Here is a 19,167-nt window from a genome sequence, read left to right as displayed (position 1 = left end):
GGTGGATTTTAAATGGCACCTTAACCCCTTATAGAGCTCGTTTTGTCAGATGTCTGTGCAGTTCTGGAATTGTATATCATGGATTTAGAAATTATTAGAAAACAAAAGGAGCAATTCTAAGAGAGAAATATGTGTTCTTTTTTATTTGCTGTTTGGGAGTTTTTTTAATAGGCAGTATAAAGCAATGATTTTGAAAGATAGAGTCAGTTGCTTGGTGAAGTGTAGCCTTTTAAGATAACATAAGCACAGTACTATAGATATGCAGAATGATTCTTTGCTATGTTCTAGGTAGGGGCTCAATGGGCTCCTACTTGATGATCAAATGCCTGGGAGCAATGGCAAGGAATTATTCCAATAAAATCACTCGGTTTAGGAGAAATCACAAGTAAACCTCGATGACTTTGAAAATGCTGAACTGGGATATTAGCCTTGCTATTGCCTTCCCACTTGCGTGTTTATTGCCAACATTTGACATTCATTATTCTACCCCTCTGCGGTCCCATCCTTTGGATGTAGCTTCCCATGATTACACAGAAGCTCAGGCATCCGCTCTAATCCTTACACCTTCCTTCATCAATCTGCAAATTTACAGAGCAGGGGTTTAAACTCAGATTAATGATGTCAAAATTATTGCTCTGTACTGTTAGTTCAAATAAACAAGTTTTCATACTTTCCTCTTGTATCTTGGTTATCTCATTTCCGTCATCACTATTAAAAATGTATATTTTTTAATAAAATAAATACCATTTCAGGTCCATTTTCACTTAATGGGAACACATCAATATATGGGAAATGTGTTTTTAACCATCTTGTGTTTCAAATATTGGTGGAGTAAATAAGTGCAAGCTTGTGAAACCCCGCTGGTTTCCTTGACTGTGCAAGTCTAGGGAATACACATTCTGGTCCTGCCAAACCAGTGAGATAGAGATGGCTCTCCCAACCCGAACTCCAGTTTGTGTGGATGCTGCGTAATTTGCGACCCTGTCACAACACTGTGCCAAGAAATGACGTACAGCACACTGCATACGACTAAAGGAATTATATTTATGAATCTTATCTAAAGGGTTCGTAAAGAAAGGAAAGAAAGACAAAAGAGCCTATTAGAATTAAACAGTCAAACGTGCACAAGTTGGAGCTCAACTCTTCCAAAAGTCACACGTATGCACCAATCTTCAGTAGATCCTGGCTCCTTGCTCCATCGAATCATGGTCACCCACCAGGTCGAGTCCTACGATCAATTTTCTTCATCTCCCACCGAACAAATAAACACCCAAGACCAACGTTCATGCCCCTAGAACAGGGGTCGGCAACCCGCGGCTCCGGAGCCGCACGCGATTCTTTCATCTCTGTGCTGCGTCTCCCTGTGGCTTTGGAAAATAAATGATGAGTATTTAATTAAAATGTATTTTATGTTAGTTTGTTATTTTTTTGAAATGTAATTCTAAATTTGAAGATTATGGATCTTGTACAATCTAAATAAAATGTTGTGGCGACCCATTTCCTGGCACATCCGAACCAGCTCACAATTAGCCAGCGTTCCGGCTAAGGGGAGATAACCTACGGGGGTTTCTGAGTTCGTGTCTTTTGGAGCATCCGCGCCCACGGGGGGTGGGGGGCGCGTTGAGGGAGGCTTAAAAGCAAGGCTGTTTAATTCGAATAAAGTTATCTTTGATTGCAGTTTACCGACTCAGTGTCGTTATTTTAGCGCTGCGTGTAGCACACCGCTACAACGTGTTTTTTATCGCTATTAATATACGTCACCACTGCCAATGCCTGACACCCGCCAGTGCGTGATTTCTTTTAATTTTTCTATCCAAGGTAGGCTAACTATGGAGTAACCTTCAACCCAAAGTCTTTTTTTCGGAGTTCAAAATGTCTTGTTGCATGCAGGAATGTAATTTTGTTTTCTCTGCAGGAGTTCATCGATTTCATAAATGCAACACGTTATAGTTTGTTTATACATAGCATAAAGGCAAAAAAAACATTGTATGCAGTGTTATTTCATTTTAAATGTCAAACGGGTTTTGTGGCTCCCAGTGTTTTCTTTTCTGTGGGAAACGGGTCCATCTGGCTCTTTCAGTGGTAAAGGTTGCCAACCCCTGCCCTAGAAAAACCTCTCGGTTCTATCATCCGAATTGGATGATACACATTCCTCAGCATCCCTTATCTTCAACAATAACCCGAACATGCTGAAAGCAGAACAGACCGCTCTTACAGAACTGCTAAGATGAAATACCTACAGCCTAGCAGTGAAAATGTGAATCAGGGTGTTACACTTTATTAAATGATTGACACTTTCAGCCATTGATAATGTCTGCATTTGTAAGCCAAGTTGTTTTGATATTGTTTAAAATGATCTGAGGTCTCATTTCATTTGAGAGAATTATGCAACACTGTCCAGTTCTTGCTTCAGCTGAGCTGTATTTAAGTGCACCACTGAGTATCCAAAAGGATCAGAAATAATATTTTCAGAGGGCTACCGATGACGCAAATACCCATTTTGTACATTTTGCCACAACATGTGGTGCTGTTTATTGCCTTTATGTAAAATCATCCCGGTGAACAACCCAATTGGGGATCTGTTACATCGTGAAGTAAAAGAAACACATCTGTTCTAATATGCAACAGCTGTAAGAACATTATGTTAGTTTTCAATAAGAACATTAGTACATAAAAAGGATGCAGTACGTCGTAAAATTGAAAGATGGGCTTAATAATCCAATAGTTCATTATACGATTAACTACTAGAATGAAGCGTGCAGGATCATGTCTGAAAACATGGCAGCCTTGGAGGGGTACTTAATTACAAAAGAAAAACTCATGTGTTTTATTAAAGCTAAACTGTTCTGCAATTTGTTTGTGTTTACAGCGTCAGATAAATCATTCATTAGACGATCGTCACATGGAAACCTGGATTGGAGAGGGTTTGAATAAGCACGTTGCATGAGTTTTGTGATCCACTCAATTCCATACACTTATTCAAATGGATAAAAATCACATTGGGTGGAACCATAGCACGTTTCCCAGTCACTTTCCTGCACATTTCGTGACATGTCGTTTATTTACAAGGCACTATTAAAAGAAATTAAAAATAAGTTCAAGAGTAGAAAAAGTTTGTTAGTTACGAAAGGGAAGAAAATGAAAGTAAATACATGAAAATAAGTAAATAAAATGAAAGAAATTAGTAACTTTTAATATCTGAATATTCATGCAGATAAAATGCTACTTCTGTTACTACTTTAACTTTATTTATTGTGATATAGTAAAGCACAATATTAACATAGTTGCTGACTTCCTTTTAAAAAAATGTGTAGTCCAGTGATTTACAAGTTATCCTCAACATTAAGGAAGGATGTTATGTTTTATTTCACCATACTAGTTTAAATGGGGCACGGAGAAACAGACATTGTTGATACAGAGGTCAACTCACAAGCCAATAATTGTCCTACATTTTAACTTATATAATGCCCGCCATTAATTTTTCTATCTCACAGTCCCACATTACTGACAGAGTTAATCATTTTCATGAAGTGCTCTTTAAGATATGTTGAGTTTTTATGCAGGATTCCCTAAAGCTTAACTTGCAAGGGGCAAGGAAGGCAAATGCAATGTTAGTATTCATTTTGACAGAACTAGAATATAAAAGGAAGGAGGTAATGTTGAAGCTTCATAAAGCATTGGTCAGACTGTACATGGAGTATTGTGAAAAATTTAGGGCCTCTAAGAAAGTATAGGCTGGCATTGGAGAGTCTGGAGAAGATTCACACAAATGATTCTGGGAATTAATGCATGAGGTATGTTTGATGGCTCTGGGCCTGTATTGGCTGGATTTTTGAAGAATGGGAAAGTGAATCTTACTGAAATCTATCAAATATTGAAAGGCCCAGATAGAGTAGATGTGGAGAGGATGTTTCCTATAATGGGGGAGCCTTGGACCAGTGAGCCCAGCTTCAGAATTGAGGGATGTCCATTTAGAAAAGAGATGAGAGGGAATTTTAGTAGCCAGAGTGTGGTGAATCTATGGAATTTGTTGCCACAAATGGCTGTGGAGGCCAAATCATTGGGTAGATTTAAAGTAGAGGTTGGCAGGTTCTTGATTAGTCGGGATGTCAAAGGGGATAATAAATCAGCCATGTTTCTATGATGGAATGGTCGAGCAGACTCAATGGGCCAAGTGGCCTAATTCTGTTGCTATGACTTTATGGTCTTATGGTTTAAGAACAAGATAGGCAGAGAATGAAATTTGTCAATGAAGACTGGTTAATGAATAAAGAAAGTACCACCATAGCTTGTGATTTGGCAAAATTTGGTGATTTCAGATCTGCTTCTTAGCCTGCCATTACAAATTAACTCTATTTTTTTGAACTTTGAGGCAGAGGAATTTAGTTAGAACAAATTGGGGAGAATTTAGCAGTAAGTGATCGCACCAATAATATGTCAACTAATTTAAGTGTGAGATAGGCATTCAAACAAGAAGGTTGATAACCTTGAACAGTGGTGTTTATGGAGCTGCGTGGCCTTCACCTGAGTGGTAGATTATCAGGAATATTTCTGAACTTCTGCTGACAGTGCATATGCACGTACAAGATCTAGATTTTGTTCTATTTAGTTTTTGCAAGTGAACATTATTCTGTAGGTCAATGTTGAAACCTATTTTGAGATGTTTCTGAAGAGATATGACCTGCAGGGTATTAACCTGCTGCTGGAAGTTGGGATTAGTTTGTGTAGCTCTTTATCAACCAGCATAGACATTATAGGCTTACTCCCTGTCGTAACTCTTGGTTTGGTTCCAAGATTTAATGGCCACTCTTGATCTCCATGTACTAAGTGACCTGCGAATACAAATGACCACACTCTAGGGTCACTCAAACCACAGTATGTGCAACTATAGGGTACAGATGATACTTGCATTTGAATGCATTCAGCTGCTGAGCTCCAACCAATCTTTGGCATGTCTGGCCGTCAGTATGCAGACAAAAGACTTACACTTAGCATCTGCAAAACAAAGGCTCTCTGCCAGTTGTCCTTACTGCCTTCTGACACAAGTGTTCATGAAATGAACAGAAGAATTTGGACCAATTGCTGCTTCTTGGAAACTACTCCCGAAGGAAGCAAAACTCAATTTTGAAATTCACCATCACGTATTGCGCTTCAGTACAGAATTTAGTCAATTAACGTAAAGGGTAGACTGAAAATGAAGGCACGGAAGTGGCAAAGAACTAGGGGTCTACCAGAGAGCCATTATTCCTGTCCTTCAATATGCTTCTGAGACCTGAACTACTATAAGCAAACACTTCAAGGCACTGTAAAAATATCAGAAATACCAAATTTGGAGAATTCTCTATGTCTAAGTACTTGCAGCAATGTCAATGTACTCAGTAAGGTTAACATACCCAGCTTTGGGGCCTTAGTTGGGGCCAGTATCTCCATTGGACAGGTGAGAACCACGTTACTACCTGCTACAGGAAAGCATTGCAGTCAGTGTGTAGTCCAACAACTTGTGATTGCCTTGACATTTCTCTTGGTGATTGCAAGACCCCATTGGACATTGGTAATGTAAAATGCTGCAAGTCCATTTCCCTTGTGTATTTGTGAGACAGAAAGCAGGTGAGTTGTGTGGACTCAGTCGTAGAGAGGACTAGGCCTCGAGCCATGGGCTTGTCTGTTGACGGAGTCCAGGAGAGGAGGCCCCACAGGCATTGCAGTGCAGTGTCCATGCTAAGTGGGGGGCTGGCCCTCCCATTGGTGCTGCCACCCAGTGTTCGATCAGTGGAATGTCAAACTGGACTGTACACCTGAGTACGTTCGTCTGCGGACTGCTGAGAAGTTCTCCTTCTTGTTGAAAACACCCATACACCATCAATATACAGGATTTGACATTCAGGACTATATATATATATTTTATCTGACTGTATGTTTACTTGCTATCTTATTTGTAATATCTGTACCTTGTGCTGTGTATGACTGTTGGTACTGTATTTTGTACCTTGGCCACAGAGGAACACTGTTTTGCCTGGCTGTATTCATGGGTTTTCATGCATGGTTGAATGATATTTAAATTTGAACTTGAAAAAAATGCAACATCCGAGTTGGGGATTCCGAGCCCATGACCACTCAGCATTTGGGGTGAAACTGAGAGTCCGTGACTCATGAGCACAGAAAAACCCCGCACAAGCAGCACACCAGCTCACAAAGCACCAACCAACTAGCCTATCAGACATAAAAATACAACTGCAGATGCTGTGGATCAAAGAATACGTACACAACGCTGGAAGAACTCAGCAGGTCAGGCAGCATCCGTGAGAAAAGAGTAGCCAAAGTTTCGGGCCGAGACCCTTCATCAGGAATGGGGGGGAGGGGAAGAGAGGGCTGAAGCCCAGTAATAGAGATAGGGGAGGGGGTGGGGCCTAGAGGCACCCAGTTGGAAAACCAATCAGAGGAAAGATAAAGGGGGAGGGGAGGGGGAGGGGATAAGCATGAAAGAACTGTAGAGATAAAGGAGCAGAAAGTTGAAAGGGGAGAGAGGCAGAGAGGGACCTGGGATAGGGGGAGGGGGAGGGAATTACTGGAAATTGGAGAATTCAATGTTCATACCACCAGGCTGGAGGCTACCCAGATGGTAAGTGAGGTGTTGCTCCTCCAACCTGAGTTTGTCCTCATCATGGCAGTAGAGGAGGCCATGTATGGACATATCTAGATGGGAATGAGAGGCAGAGTTGAAATGGGTAGCCTATCAGACACCTCCTGACCCATCTGCAGAAAAGGCTGTGGTCCCCTTGGAGCTCCCCAGAATTGGAGCAGAAGCAAGCCATCCTTGATCCAAGGGCAATGTCTAAAAAAGGGTTTGAGTATTCAACAGGTTGTTGAATACTTAGAGTTTCATCTCTGTGTTACGTCAATGTCAGGCAATCAGATAATGACTGTAGATTTTCCTTGCTGTTGAAAGTAAGGGGATCATGCCTTGTAGTGCATCAACTGCATCAACTTGAGTTGGATTCCGACTGCTGTGCTGTCTGTGTGGAGTTTGCATGTACTGTGGGTTTCTTCTAGGCTCTCTGGTTTCAGGACAGGCAGCTCTATGGAAAAGTGAGTCGCGATGAAGAGTCTCAGCCCAAAACATTGGCTGCTTACTCTTTTCCATAGATGTTGCCTGGCCTGCTGAGCTCCTCCAGCATTTTGTGTGTGCTGCTTTGAATTTGCAGTTGCTGCAGATTTTCTTGTATTTGTGAGAATATAGACTGGCTAAATGTCAGGTGGAGAAACGTATGGAAAAATGCCAGGTTATTCACTACGGCAAACAAAAAATGAAAAAGCAGAACATCTTTTTGAATGATGAAAAATTGAGAAATGCTTGTGTTCAGAAAAACGTAAATATCTTTGTACATTCACATTTACTTGAAGCCTGCAAGTACATGTTATAGTATAGGTATACATTGGATGGCATGGGGTTTTGCCATGTGAAGTGGTCTCTGTTGTGGCAACAGTTTGGGATCCATGGGTAAGTTTGTAGGGGGCAACTATAGAAGTGTACCATATGTGGGGTCAGAGGAGATGTGTCACAGTGATTCAAGAACAACTTCTTCACCTCTGCAATCTGATTTCTGAATGGACATTGAAGCCATAAACACAACCTCACTACTTCTTTTATTTGTGTTTTCTTGCACTAATTATTTGAACTTAACTATTTAATAGACATATACATTATACAATTAATGTAACTCACTTTTCTCTGTAAACTTATTTATCATGTATGCATTGTACTGCTGCCATGAAGTTAACAAATTTCACAACATATGCCAGTGATATTAAACGGATTCTGATGTGTGTTCCCTGGTTGAGCCCGCAATAGGAATACTGTGCACAGATTTAATCTCCATATCTAATGGAGGATACACTTGCAATACAGGCTGTGGAATCATGCTTCACCAAACTGATATAAAGACAAAATGATGGAAATACTCAGCAAGTGATGTCACATCTGTGGAGAGAGTATATCAGTGAAAACAGATCAGGTTGGTGACGTTTCTTTAGAATGCTGAAAGGTCATCAACCTGAAACATTTACTTCTGCTGTTCCCTCTCTGAACAATACCCAACCAGTTGAGTACTTTCAGCATTTTTTGTTCTATTTCAGATTTCCAGCATCTGCAGTTAATTTTTCTTCATTTCTGTGATGAGGGAGTTTGCCCATAAGAGGGGACATTAAGCAGGTTTTTAGAGTTCTGAAAAATAAATGAGAGATTACTACATTCAACCATAATTAATTCTTTTGAGAGTTCTTTCTGACAGAGGTCGATAAATATTTGGATATTAAGCAAATAAAGGAATTACAGACATTGTGCGGGAAAGTGGTGCTGAAGCAGAAGATCAGTTGTGATCTTAGTCAATGGTGAAGCAATCCTCGAAGAGCCAACTGGCCTGCTTCTGCTGTTTCTTGGGTCTTTATTTTCTGGTAGAGTTTACAGTCAGACACTTCTGCATAATTTGTTTTGTGTTCATGGAACTCACATCAAAGGCAGCAGAGATTGAAAGCAAATTAAGCAACTTATGAAAGAAACTTCTCAGCTCTTGGCACGGTACTTTGACTATGCAAATGTCAAGTCCTCTGTTACCATGGCAGTTTTATTAATAGACACAATTGAAGTTCAGAATTCTTGTAATTAATTATAACCCAATTCAAACCTATTTGTTTTTACAACTGAGATGTCACAGTGCCTAGCAGATTCTTACAGTGGTTGGGGTTTAGCTCTGGAGGGTCTTAAACAGTGGACAATATTGATCATTGCAGCTGAAAGAATGTCGAACAGCAAAGCACTTGAGTGTGCCTTTGATTGAAGGCGGCTGCACTGGGAACAAAAGAGACAGTGCGGCTATTCATAACATACAGCGTGTGAAATGTCCTAACATGGAACTTCCTCTCTCTTTCACAGGATCTCTTCGCCCTCGACTTGGATTCCTATCGCTACTGTGGGGTAAACATGACAGGATTTCGAATTTTAAACACAGAAAACCTGCATGTTGCTTCAATCATTGAAAAGTGGTCTATGGAAAGGCTCCAGGCACCTCCCAGTGCAGATTCTGGCTTACTGGATGGAATTATGACGGTACGATAGACTTCCAAATCACAAGGCATGCCCTTTTTAAAAATTTATGGACAGGGAACCCTTACATGCTTTCTTTATAATAATAAAACATAATTTTATATAGATATAGATTTTTTTTGCCAACAAACTCTTCCAAAATAATGACCTAGTTGCTTCTTTTGGTTTCCTGATACTTAACCTCTCCTCACTATAGAACAAATGTTTCGTATGACTAAAGATCCAACATAAGCTTAAAGGTCTTCTGGCTGGAGTGAGATCAATGTATGTCTAAAGTACAGAGTGACGTGTGTAAAAAGTCAGCAACAGTTCACAAAAAGATATCAAAATTTCTACAGGGAATAATCCCTCAAATTCCTTTGATCAATCTTTTATTTATTCTCATGAAAAGAAATTTCATGGAAATAAATTAAATGCCTCTCCATTGAACGGTCAGGCTAAATAAAACCTCCCCCTTTATTCTGTTGGTTATTTGACGGAGAAATCTATCGAGAGAGCCTCCTGCTATTGCCGGGTTGTTGTTGGGCTGTTGTAGTTTCTATGGCTTCCTCAACGAGTCATTACCCTTATGATGCTACAAATTTGTAACATCACAAGGGCTTTCCTGTTTCATTGTCCACAATGTCAATTGTGTTGACTGCATTATTTTCTAACCTCATGCCGAAGATTTCAAAGATTTTCCCAACAGCTCAATGGAAGCAGCTGAGGGGAAATAATGCAAAGGGCAGGGACAGAGAGAAAAAAAAAATCAACAAAGCAATAAAGGAGAAAGATTTCTTTCCTAGAAGTAGAGGATATAGAGGGTAAAAAGGAACAATGTTGAGTAAGGGAAGATTAATGTGGGGCAAAAACTTACTGCTGGCACAATGATTAGTGCTGCTGTCTCACAGCTCCCGTGAGCTGGGCACGATCCTGATATGTTTAAATGGGGTTTGCATGTTCCCCCTTTGTTTTCCCTAGCTTCCTCCTGTATCCCATAGATATGTTGGTTGTTAAGTTGATTGGCCGCTCCGAATTATTCCCTGTGTAGGAGGGTCAATGAAGAATTGAGGGGTGAGGGGGTTGGGGTAGTGGATGGGCATCTGAGAGAGAATGGGTCACATGGAGATAAGTGAAGGAGTGGATTGCTGTGAGAGCTGATGAGGCCTGGTGGGACAAATGCCCTCCTGTGTATTAATGCTAAAAGCTAAAGAGCTGGGAAGAATGTTATGTTGTAGAGTCATTGAGAGATATGGCACAGAAATAATCTTCCTATTGGGTTCTTCACGTTCAAGTCCTTGTGGTGCAGCTGTAGACATGTAAACAACTAAATGAAACAATGTTCCTGTGTGACCAAGGTGCAAATCACAGTACATTTATCACATACAGCACTTAAAGTAATATTAACACAATAATATTTAAAACATTGTGTAGATGTACAAGTTGACATAAAGTGCCTATACTACAGATAGTTAAGTTTACAACAGTGTAATGCTACTGGCGCTGTCATAAGTAATGTCTACTGGGTGGTAGCAGGGTGTCCTGAAGTCATACAGTCCAGGGGAAGAAGCTGTTACTCAGCCTAATAGTGCTTATTCTTGGACCTTCTGCCTGATGGTAGGATGTCAAAGAAATTGTGGGACAGATAGGAGGGGACCTTGACAGTGCTAAGGGCTTCTCACCGACTAGACACTCTATACTAATCCCATTTTTATTCTCCCTCTTTTCTCTTCAGCAAGCCCTGAGGTCTTAACTCTCACCAAGTTGCTGAGGACTTTTTACATTGGCTCAATAACCAATCAGTTCTCACATTTTCAGGATGTGGGAGGAAAGCAGATAGTGCTGAAGGAAAAGCTTGTTGCAGACTTTACACAGACAGCATGAAGTGATCACAAGATGGAACCAGCGCAAGAGTGCTGTGACATTGTGACTCCATTAACTGGTGCCCTAGTTGATATATAGAAAATACTATTCCACCCCTTTGATTTCTTACCTGGTTTTCCTCTCCTCGACTTGTTTTTGTGCTAATTCTGTTAACAATTCATTCTCACAAGCTGGTATAATGTAACGGCTTAATTGGCAGATTGGGAAGAGATGGAGTCATCCCTCACATCTAAATTTGGTGCTCAAGTTCTCTAAAATAGTTTCTGTCTTTACCTTCACTCAGCATTTGTTTGTAGCATCACATGGGCATGTTTAATTGGGTAAAAGCTCTTGAGGCTAATTTTATCCTATTGTTCCCTAATCTGCATTCTTTAGTAATGTACTTAGGAACAAGCAATATCAATATTACTTCCATTTACAAAGTGCCAAAATAGTGCATGTTCATCAGTATTTTATTGCAAACCTTCTTCCCTGCACATTTCACAGTCGTCCATCAGGCTTTTAAATGTTGGATCTCAAAGTCTAGATAAAACTGTCAAAAACAGTTCATAGAACATAGAATCATTAAAGTACAGTACAGGCCCTACAGCCCATAATATTTGGCCAACATTTTTAAGCTACTCCAATTTCAATCTAACGCTTCCCTCTCACATTGCCCTCCATTTTTCTTTCATCCATGTCCCTATATCAATGAGTCTCCTAAATATCTCTAATGTATTGGCCTTGATCACCAGCCCTGGCAGTACATTCCACATGTTTACCATCTCTATGTAAAAAAAAACCCTTTCTTTGACATCCCCCTTATACTTTCCTCCAATCACCATAAGATTACATCCTCTCATATTAGCCATTGCCAATTTTGGAAAAAGGCACGGGCCAGCCACTGTATATTTGTACTTGTTATCACCTTATACACCTGTATAGGATCACCTCTCCTCCACTCCAAAGAGAAATGCTCGAACTCACTCAACCTTGCCTCAGAAGACGTGCTCTCTAATCCTGTCAGCATCCTGGTAAATTGCTTCCTCGCCGTTTCTAAAGCTTCCACACCCTTTCTGTAATGAGGTAACCCTTCCTATAGTTCCCAACTGTTTTCCTAGAAATTAATATCATCATGAAAGTTGATCCCTTGAATATTAGGGGAAAATACAAGGTACCGTAATAGTTTTGAAAGCTGTATATGGTGATAATGCGGTGTCACGTAGGCTGAGTTGATTGGTTAATTCCTCTGTCAGTCATGCTATCTTTCATACATGGCATTGATTTCAGACCTATCATTTATAGGTGAAAATCCTGTGTTTATTTAATTTTCTGAAGAAGCTTTCCTGCTTTTATTGGCTGTCATTGCTGCTTCCTTTAAGTTTGTTTCTGGAAAAAATAGTGAAGTGTTGGAGCGATGTTGCTGAGCAACACAATTTGAGGATTTTCAGACTTGCTGCCCTTCATTCCCTGTACATTGTCTAAGAGTGCGTGCACTGAGGTTGGAGGTTTCTCAAATTACTTTTTAATTTGCCATTGAGAGTGTCCTGACCCACCTCATCACTGCCTGGCACAGAAATTGCATGGAATCTGACCGCGGGACCCTACAAAGGACTGCGGAGAGGATCATCGGGGTCACTCTTCCATCTATCCAAGATATTTATCAGGAACGCTACAAATGCAGGGCCCTTAGCATTGTCACAGATCCTTCTCATCTGTCCTACCATCTCTTTGACCTCCCCTCTCCCTACTATCAGGTAGGAGGTACCATACCATTATGACAAGGACTTAGAGGATGGGAAATAGCTTCTTCCCCCAGGCCATGAGACCACTGAACTTTCTGTCGCCACCCAGGTCTCGACACATATACAGATCCAGCAACATTATATTGCTTAGTTCCTAACTGGTATTCTAAGTGCACCTTATGCCAAATGTCACTCTTCTGGATATATTTTATTACTTGTTAATTTATTTGAGGTAATGTTACTTTATCTGTTGTGTGTGAGTTATATGTACCGTGTTGTGCACCTGAGTCTGGAGGAATGTTGTTTTGTTTGGCACTGTACACGTATACGGTTGAATGACAGTAAACTTGACCTTGAACTCAGAAAAGCAACAGCCAATCTAAATTGCTGCCTCAGATTGTGGAGGGGAGCATTCACGTACAGTTTTGAGCACTCTTTTATGTTGCTTGTGTCAAGAAACAAGAGAAGAAAGAAAAAAAACGTATAAAGCCCAACGTTTGATTAGTTCAGTTAACATAAATCAGTGATTTGTTCACATAGAACTCTAATAATATTCTGTTTTTCACATATTCAGTATTTCTCAAGGCATTTTACAATTAATGAAGCACATTTACTAGATATGTTTACCTGTAGTGATCTGCTAAGCATTTTGCGTGCAGTAAGGTTCCACGACTGCAAAGTGATAACTGCTAGTCAAGGTTGTACTTGGTGGCAACTCAAACCAGCCAGAATGAAGAGGATGAGATAATTCTCTTGTCAATAAAACTTAGTGGCACACAGCTCTTTAAGTGACAGAAATTGATTTTATGCACATCATTTAAATATCCATCAATCACCGTGTTTCTCTGGAGAAATTATTCTGCTTTTATGGCAATGTTTACTTTGCTTTGACTATTCCTAACCAGATTGTTTATTGAGTAGGTTGATCTTGCTTGTTTTGCAAAAGAGCACCCATCTACATTGGTTATCATAGGACCTCTTGCAGCTCCTCTGTTCTGTCCACCAGTCCTTCTGCCTTTGGTGTTGTCCCTTCAGCTCCAGGCCCACTCAGTCACACTATTAGCAGTTGTGCCTTTATACCTAGGCTCCCTCCCTGGAAATTCACGGACCTTCCTGCCATGAATGGACTGCTCAAAATCTTCACTATAATCACTTCCTCAGTGGAGCTAATCATGCTGACTGATGACTGGCAATCCCAAAGAGAAGCTTTGGCCCTTAATTATTCATGGACTTACTTGTCTCAGACTCCTGCAAAGCGAGTGATAGGAGACAAGCTGTAGTTGAGATGTCGGCACATCTGTTTGTCATCTCCATTGGGGCTAGTGGCTGAATATTTATATAAGACCATAAGGCATCAAGTCTGCTGTGCCATTCCATCATTGCTGACTTATTACCCCTCTCAAACACATTCTCTTGTCTTCTCCTTGTAACCCTTGACACCCCAACTAACCAAGAATCTGTCAATCTTTGCTTTAAATATACTCAATGACTTGGCCTCTACAGCCATCCGTGGCAAATAATTCCACAGATATGCGATGATCTGGCTGAGAAATTCCTTCCAATCTCTGTTCTAAATGGACATCCCTCTATTCTGAAGCTGTGCCCTCTGGTCCGAGACTCACCCACTAAAGGAAACATCCTTTCCCAATCCATTCTGTTAGACCTTTCCATATTTAATAGCTTCCCCCCCCCCCCCAAACATACCTCTAAACTCCAGTGACTACAGGCCCAAAGCTCCTCAAATGTTAACCCTTTCATTCCTGGAGTCATTTTTGCGAACCTCCTCTGGATCCTCTCCAAAGCTAGCACATATTTTCATAGATAAGGGGCCCAGAACTGCTCAGAATGCTCCAAATGTGGTCTGACCAAAGCCTTAGAAAGTCTCAACATCATATCCTTGTTTTCATATTCTAGTCCTCTCAAAATAAATGCTAACATTGCATTTGCCTTCAGAACCCATTGACTCAACCTGCAAGTCAACTTTCAGTGAATCCTGCTCAAGGACTCCAAAGTTCCTTTTCACCTCTAATTTTTGATTTTTCTCCCTGTTTAGAAAACAGTCTATACTTTCTTTCTTCTACCGACGTGCATGATTGTACTCTTCCCTACACTATATTGCGTCTGCCACTTCTTCGACAATTCTCACAATCTGTCCAAGTCCTTCTGTAGACTCCCTACATCTTCAACATTGCCTGTACCTCCACCTATCTGTATCGTCTGCAAACTTGGCCACCACACTGTCAATTCCATCATTTAAGATGCTGATGAGAGGGTTTAGATCCACTCTTCCTCTTTACTCCAGGGAAGGCCAGAAGATAAACATAACCGATTCATTTGAATGGAATTGATGACCACTTGGGAAAAGCTACATGTTCAACTTAATTTATTTCAATAATCTTAATTACCATGTGTACTTTAATGTTTTTGATAAAGTTTGCTGAGAAGTTTGTTAACTTTAGACATTTTTAAAATTAGCTAAATTCATTAGATTCAACTTTGAATGTCTCGGAAGTACTTAACATTATGTATAATGACTTTGACGGCCAGCGAGCTGTCAAAGTGCCTTGGACACTGGGCTGAGCAACGTTGTGGACTCACTCAGAGTCAGCCCTGGCTCACTCAGCTCCTGTGTATCCACATTATTAGTTCAGTCCACCTTCTGCATGCGGAATAAATCAGTGTCTATTGATGAGGAGCCTGTGCCCTGGATGACTGAGGCAATATTTCTTGTTCTGTCTTGGTATTCAACTCTGACATTTCTTGATTTGTATCTGTATTTGAGGTCCTGCGTAAATAGAAATCGCCAGTGTTGACTCTGGACAGTAGACTCTTGGAAGGAGTAAACTTGCTTTTCCTTGTTTAAATGCCTGATAGATTTAGTACAATCAAGTGTCTACTATGAGTGACATACTGTCTATTATTCAAATTCAAGCATCTCTCGAAGATGATAAGCTCTATAAAATCAATATGGTAAATCATTCAAACAGGTCACTTTCTAGTTCACATAAAATATATTATTTAAGGGATGATATCTCTCAAAGAATATTCTCATGAAAGAATAAAAAAATTTCCAGAGCCAGAAATCCTGAAAGCTAAATATTTTCCTGAGGTACCACAATCTAACTAAATAACTCACTGCACTCAAGCAAGTTTGTACTGCTGAAATAATAACCTCTTCTCCGTTTCACTCCTGACTGAGGCGGCAAACAAATTAGATACAGTACTAGATGGATCCCACCTTTACCCCAGCTGCCTTGTAGCCAGCACTGAGTCTAAGCCTTCAGTAAGCTCTGATGGTGTGGCAAACAAGAAGCTCACTCACCTGCAAGATACGTTTTTTATAAATTCATCTGCATCATTTAGACTTAGATTTAAAAACTCTGAACAGAAGAATAGATGGCAGTTTGTCACCACGCCTTTGGAAAAATTTTATAGAAGTTATATTTTGAATAGGACTGATTCAAAGTAATAAAAATGCGTAACGTTGACAGGTTAATTTACGGTGTAAGTAATGTTGCAGTGCAGTGTAATATCTGGATCACACTGTAATATAAAGGTTAGCTGTCAAAGGCAGGGTACCTATTCAGAGCTAATGTATTTGCAGAAAGCAAAGGCATTTTGAGAAATCAACTTAAACAGTTTTCACATTTATTTCAGACAGATGCTGCTCTGACATACGATGCAGTTCATATTGTATCAATGTCCTATCAACGATCGCCTCAGATGACCGTTAACTCTTTGCAGTGCCATAGGCACAAGCCCTGGCGATTTGGAAGCCGCTTCATGAACTTCATAAAAGAGGTAATGACCAATTTTGAGAACGTGTGTGTCCACCAATATGTGGTGCTCATTTCTTGCCTCTTGGAATGATGTGAAATCAAATTTACATTAAACACGCAAAATGATTGTGGACATTTCAACACTGCAGCAATATTCATTATGAAATCTGTTAACAGGACTTCCTCTGTCATTTTCTCACCTGATTGGTGGGATATTTGTTGTGAGGAAGGTATAAAATTCATTGCTGATTACCCTGTACACTCCATTGGAGCTTTGGGCATGACAGAAAATAAATGGATTCTCCTGAATTCTTTGCCAGTATTTCATAAATCTGGTTGGAGAGGTTAAACATATGAAGAAAGGCACTGGGAAAGATAAGCCTTTGAGTCTGCCTTGATCAAAAACAGTGTAACCTTCTAACCGTCATACCCATCTTTATACAATTACATCCTCCCTCCCCTGTCCATTCAAACTGGGAGAGGAATAATAATAATTAAAAAAAAACCTCTTCCACCTCTTGAAAGCTTTGGGGTGACATGTTTACAGGGACTCAGACCTTTCTCTCTGTAGGAAAGTATATCATTCTCATGAACTTATTCAATGTTGGATGCCTGCACTCAGTCCACACACTTTCCAAGAGTTTATTGGCTCTTTCGGAACTCTATCTTGTAACTAACAGATGAGGAACTCTTATCTTGTAACTCCCTCTTAGCAGATGCCACCTTCTCCAGCTCTTAACCTTTCTCACCCACCTGGCTTCACCTATCACCTTCCAGCTTGCCTCCTTCCCCTTCCCCAACTCTTTATTCTGGTGTCTTCCCCCTTCTCAGTCTTGAAGAAGGGTCTCGGCCCAAAACGCGACTGTTTATTCATCTCCATAGATGCTGTCTCACCTGCCAAGCTCCTGCAGCATTTTGTGTGTGTTGCCTTGTAACTAACATAGTCTATTTTAGAGCAACAACCCTTGTTGGTATGCTGCCTTTCTATGAATTTCCTTGTTATACCAGGATTTTAGTGCCTGTTTTAGAATTGCAATATGAAGAGCAACAGAAGGTTCTCTGTTCAAGGGAAGCTAACCAATGTCATGTTTTCACTGTAACCCAGTTCCAAACAGCAAAGTGCAACATTGATGTAACAAAAGATTTAATACAATTATATCGAGGACAAAATTTACACAGAGGACCTAAAAATAAGTGCAGGCATTATCATTAGAGCTGAGGCAGTTAAGAGATAATCTGAGAGAATCAGAATGATAAAGATAACAAGGAGAAGTGGTTCCCACTGTACCAGAATTGGTAAGCAGAAGGTATTGTTTTGAGGAGATTGAAAAAGGAACTTGACAATAGGAGAAGGTTTTACTTTTAAAAAATCTGTTTGCAATTTGAAATTGGAATTACATGAAGGGGTGAAATTTGCAGGGCTCTGTTGAAAATCCATTTGGGTTGGCTAATCACGTTGATTTTTCAGTAGTGTGGGGTGGGTGCGGGGCAGTTAACAACCTTCTGCTCTGTACTACTTGGCTTCATGAAGGTCCATTATAATGTAGTACAGAGCAGAAGGTTGTTAACTGCCCCGCACCCACCCCACACTACATTATAATGAACAAATTCAAGCATAAACAACCAGTAATTAATGATATACTGTATTTCATAGAAATCTGTCATACTCCTTAGTGCCTCTGCAGCTGGATGAGCCTGGTTCATTGAAGTGATAGATTCTTCACAAGAATAGGGATCAGATGTGTAGAGAGGCGTCACATGAGTCTTCAGATGCTGGAGTCTGGTGCAAAAATAAGACTCCTGCAGGAACTCAGCAGGCGAAACAGCATCTATGCAGGGAAAGAAACAGTCAACTCTTTGAGCTGGATCCTTCATCTGGACTGGAAAGAAAGAGGGGAGATACCCCATTATCAAGAAGTGTGGGAAAGGACAGAACAATAGCCGGCAGGTGATAGATATGTGCAGGTGAAGGGAGGTTGATATGAGATGAGGGAAGGAGGAGAGTTGGAACAATGTAAAAAGCTGGAAAAGACCAAAGGGCTGATGAACATGGAATCTGAGAGGAGAGAACATGCCACACTCACACTGCGTCGGCCTTTGATATAAAATGATGCATTTCATTGTGCTTCTACGTACAAGTAATGAATAAAGCTCATACTGAAAACAGTTTTACTTCCCATTAAATATAGTTTGCTTGTTTGCATACAATCAACACCAATGCAAAGTCCAGGAGAAAAGGCTTGTAAAAGTGATTACTCAGTTGGCATCTTGGGCATTCTCAATATAGATTTGAACAAACACAGTGGATTGAAAACATGAAACCCCCCCCCCCCCCACCCCACCGAGGCAGGTTCAGTGCAAAAGAGAATGAGAAGAGTCTTATCAAGAGCAAAAAAACTGAGCTTGCTTCATCGCACCTCATCAATTTGTTTTGAAAGAAGAGGGCTGTTGAGCCCTTCTGTTTTATACCGGATGTACTCAGTATCCTTCAAAAATGTTAAATGGTGCCTTTGGGTGACTCTGTTTATAAACTAATATGACTCTGTCCAACACTCACATGCCTTCAGGAAGAGTAACCTTCTGCCCCATGGTCAGTTATGACAGGTACATTTCAGGAATGCATTTGGGGTTCGAGGAGTTTTAGGAGATTTGGCTAAAAATCCTTTCAGGTTTTATTGGAGTCACAGTTCAAGTTGTTGAG

General features: G+C 40.4%; 1 protein-coding gene across 1 annotated transcript in view; it reads left to right on the top strand.

The window, feature by feature from the left end:
* The window catches only part of LOC132383421 (glutamate receptor ionotropic, kainate 3-like), a 550,775-nt gene that overhangs the window by 207,487 nt on the left and 324,121 nt on the right, over positions 1-19,167 (top strand). The window contains exons 6-7 of the mRNA XM_059954362.1: positions 8,930-9,103; positions 16,345-16,488. Coding sequence (XP_059810345.1) covers positions 8,930-9,103; positions 16,345-16,488 — 318 coding nt within the window. The remainder of the gene's footprint in view (positions 1-8,929; positions 9,104-16,344; positions 16,489-19,167) is intronic.

This window comes from Hypanus sabinus, chromosome 30 (assembly GCF_030144855.1).
Source record: "Hypanus sabinus isolate sHypSab1 chromosome 30, sHypSab1.hap1, whole genome shotgun sequence".
NCBI classification, from domain to species: Eukaryota; Metazoa; Chordata; class Chondrichthyes; order Myliobatiformes; family Dasyatidae; genus Hypanus; species Hypanus sabinus.
The sequence above is the reverse complement of the archived record's forward strand: the minus strand, read 5'-3'. Positions and strand labels throughout refer to the sequence as shown.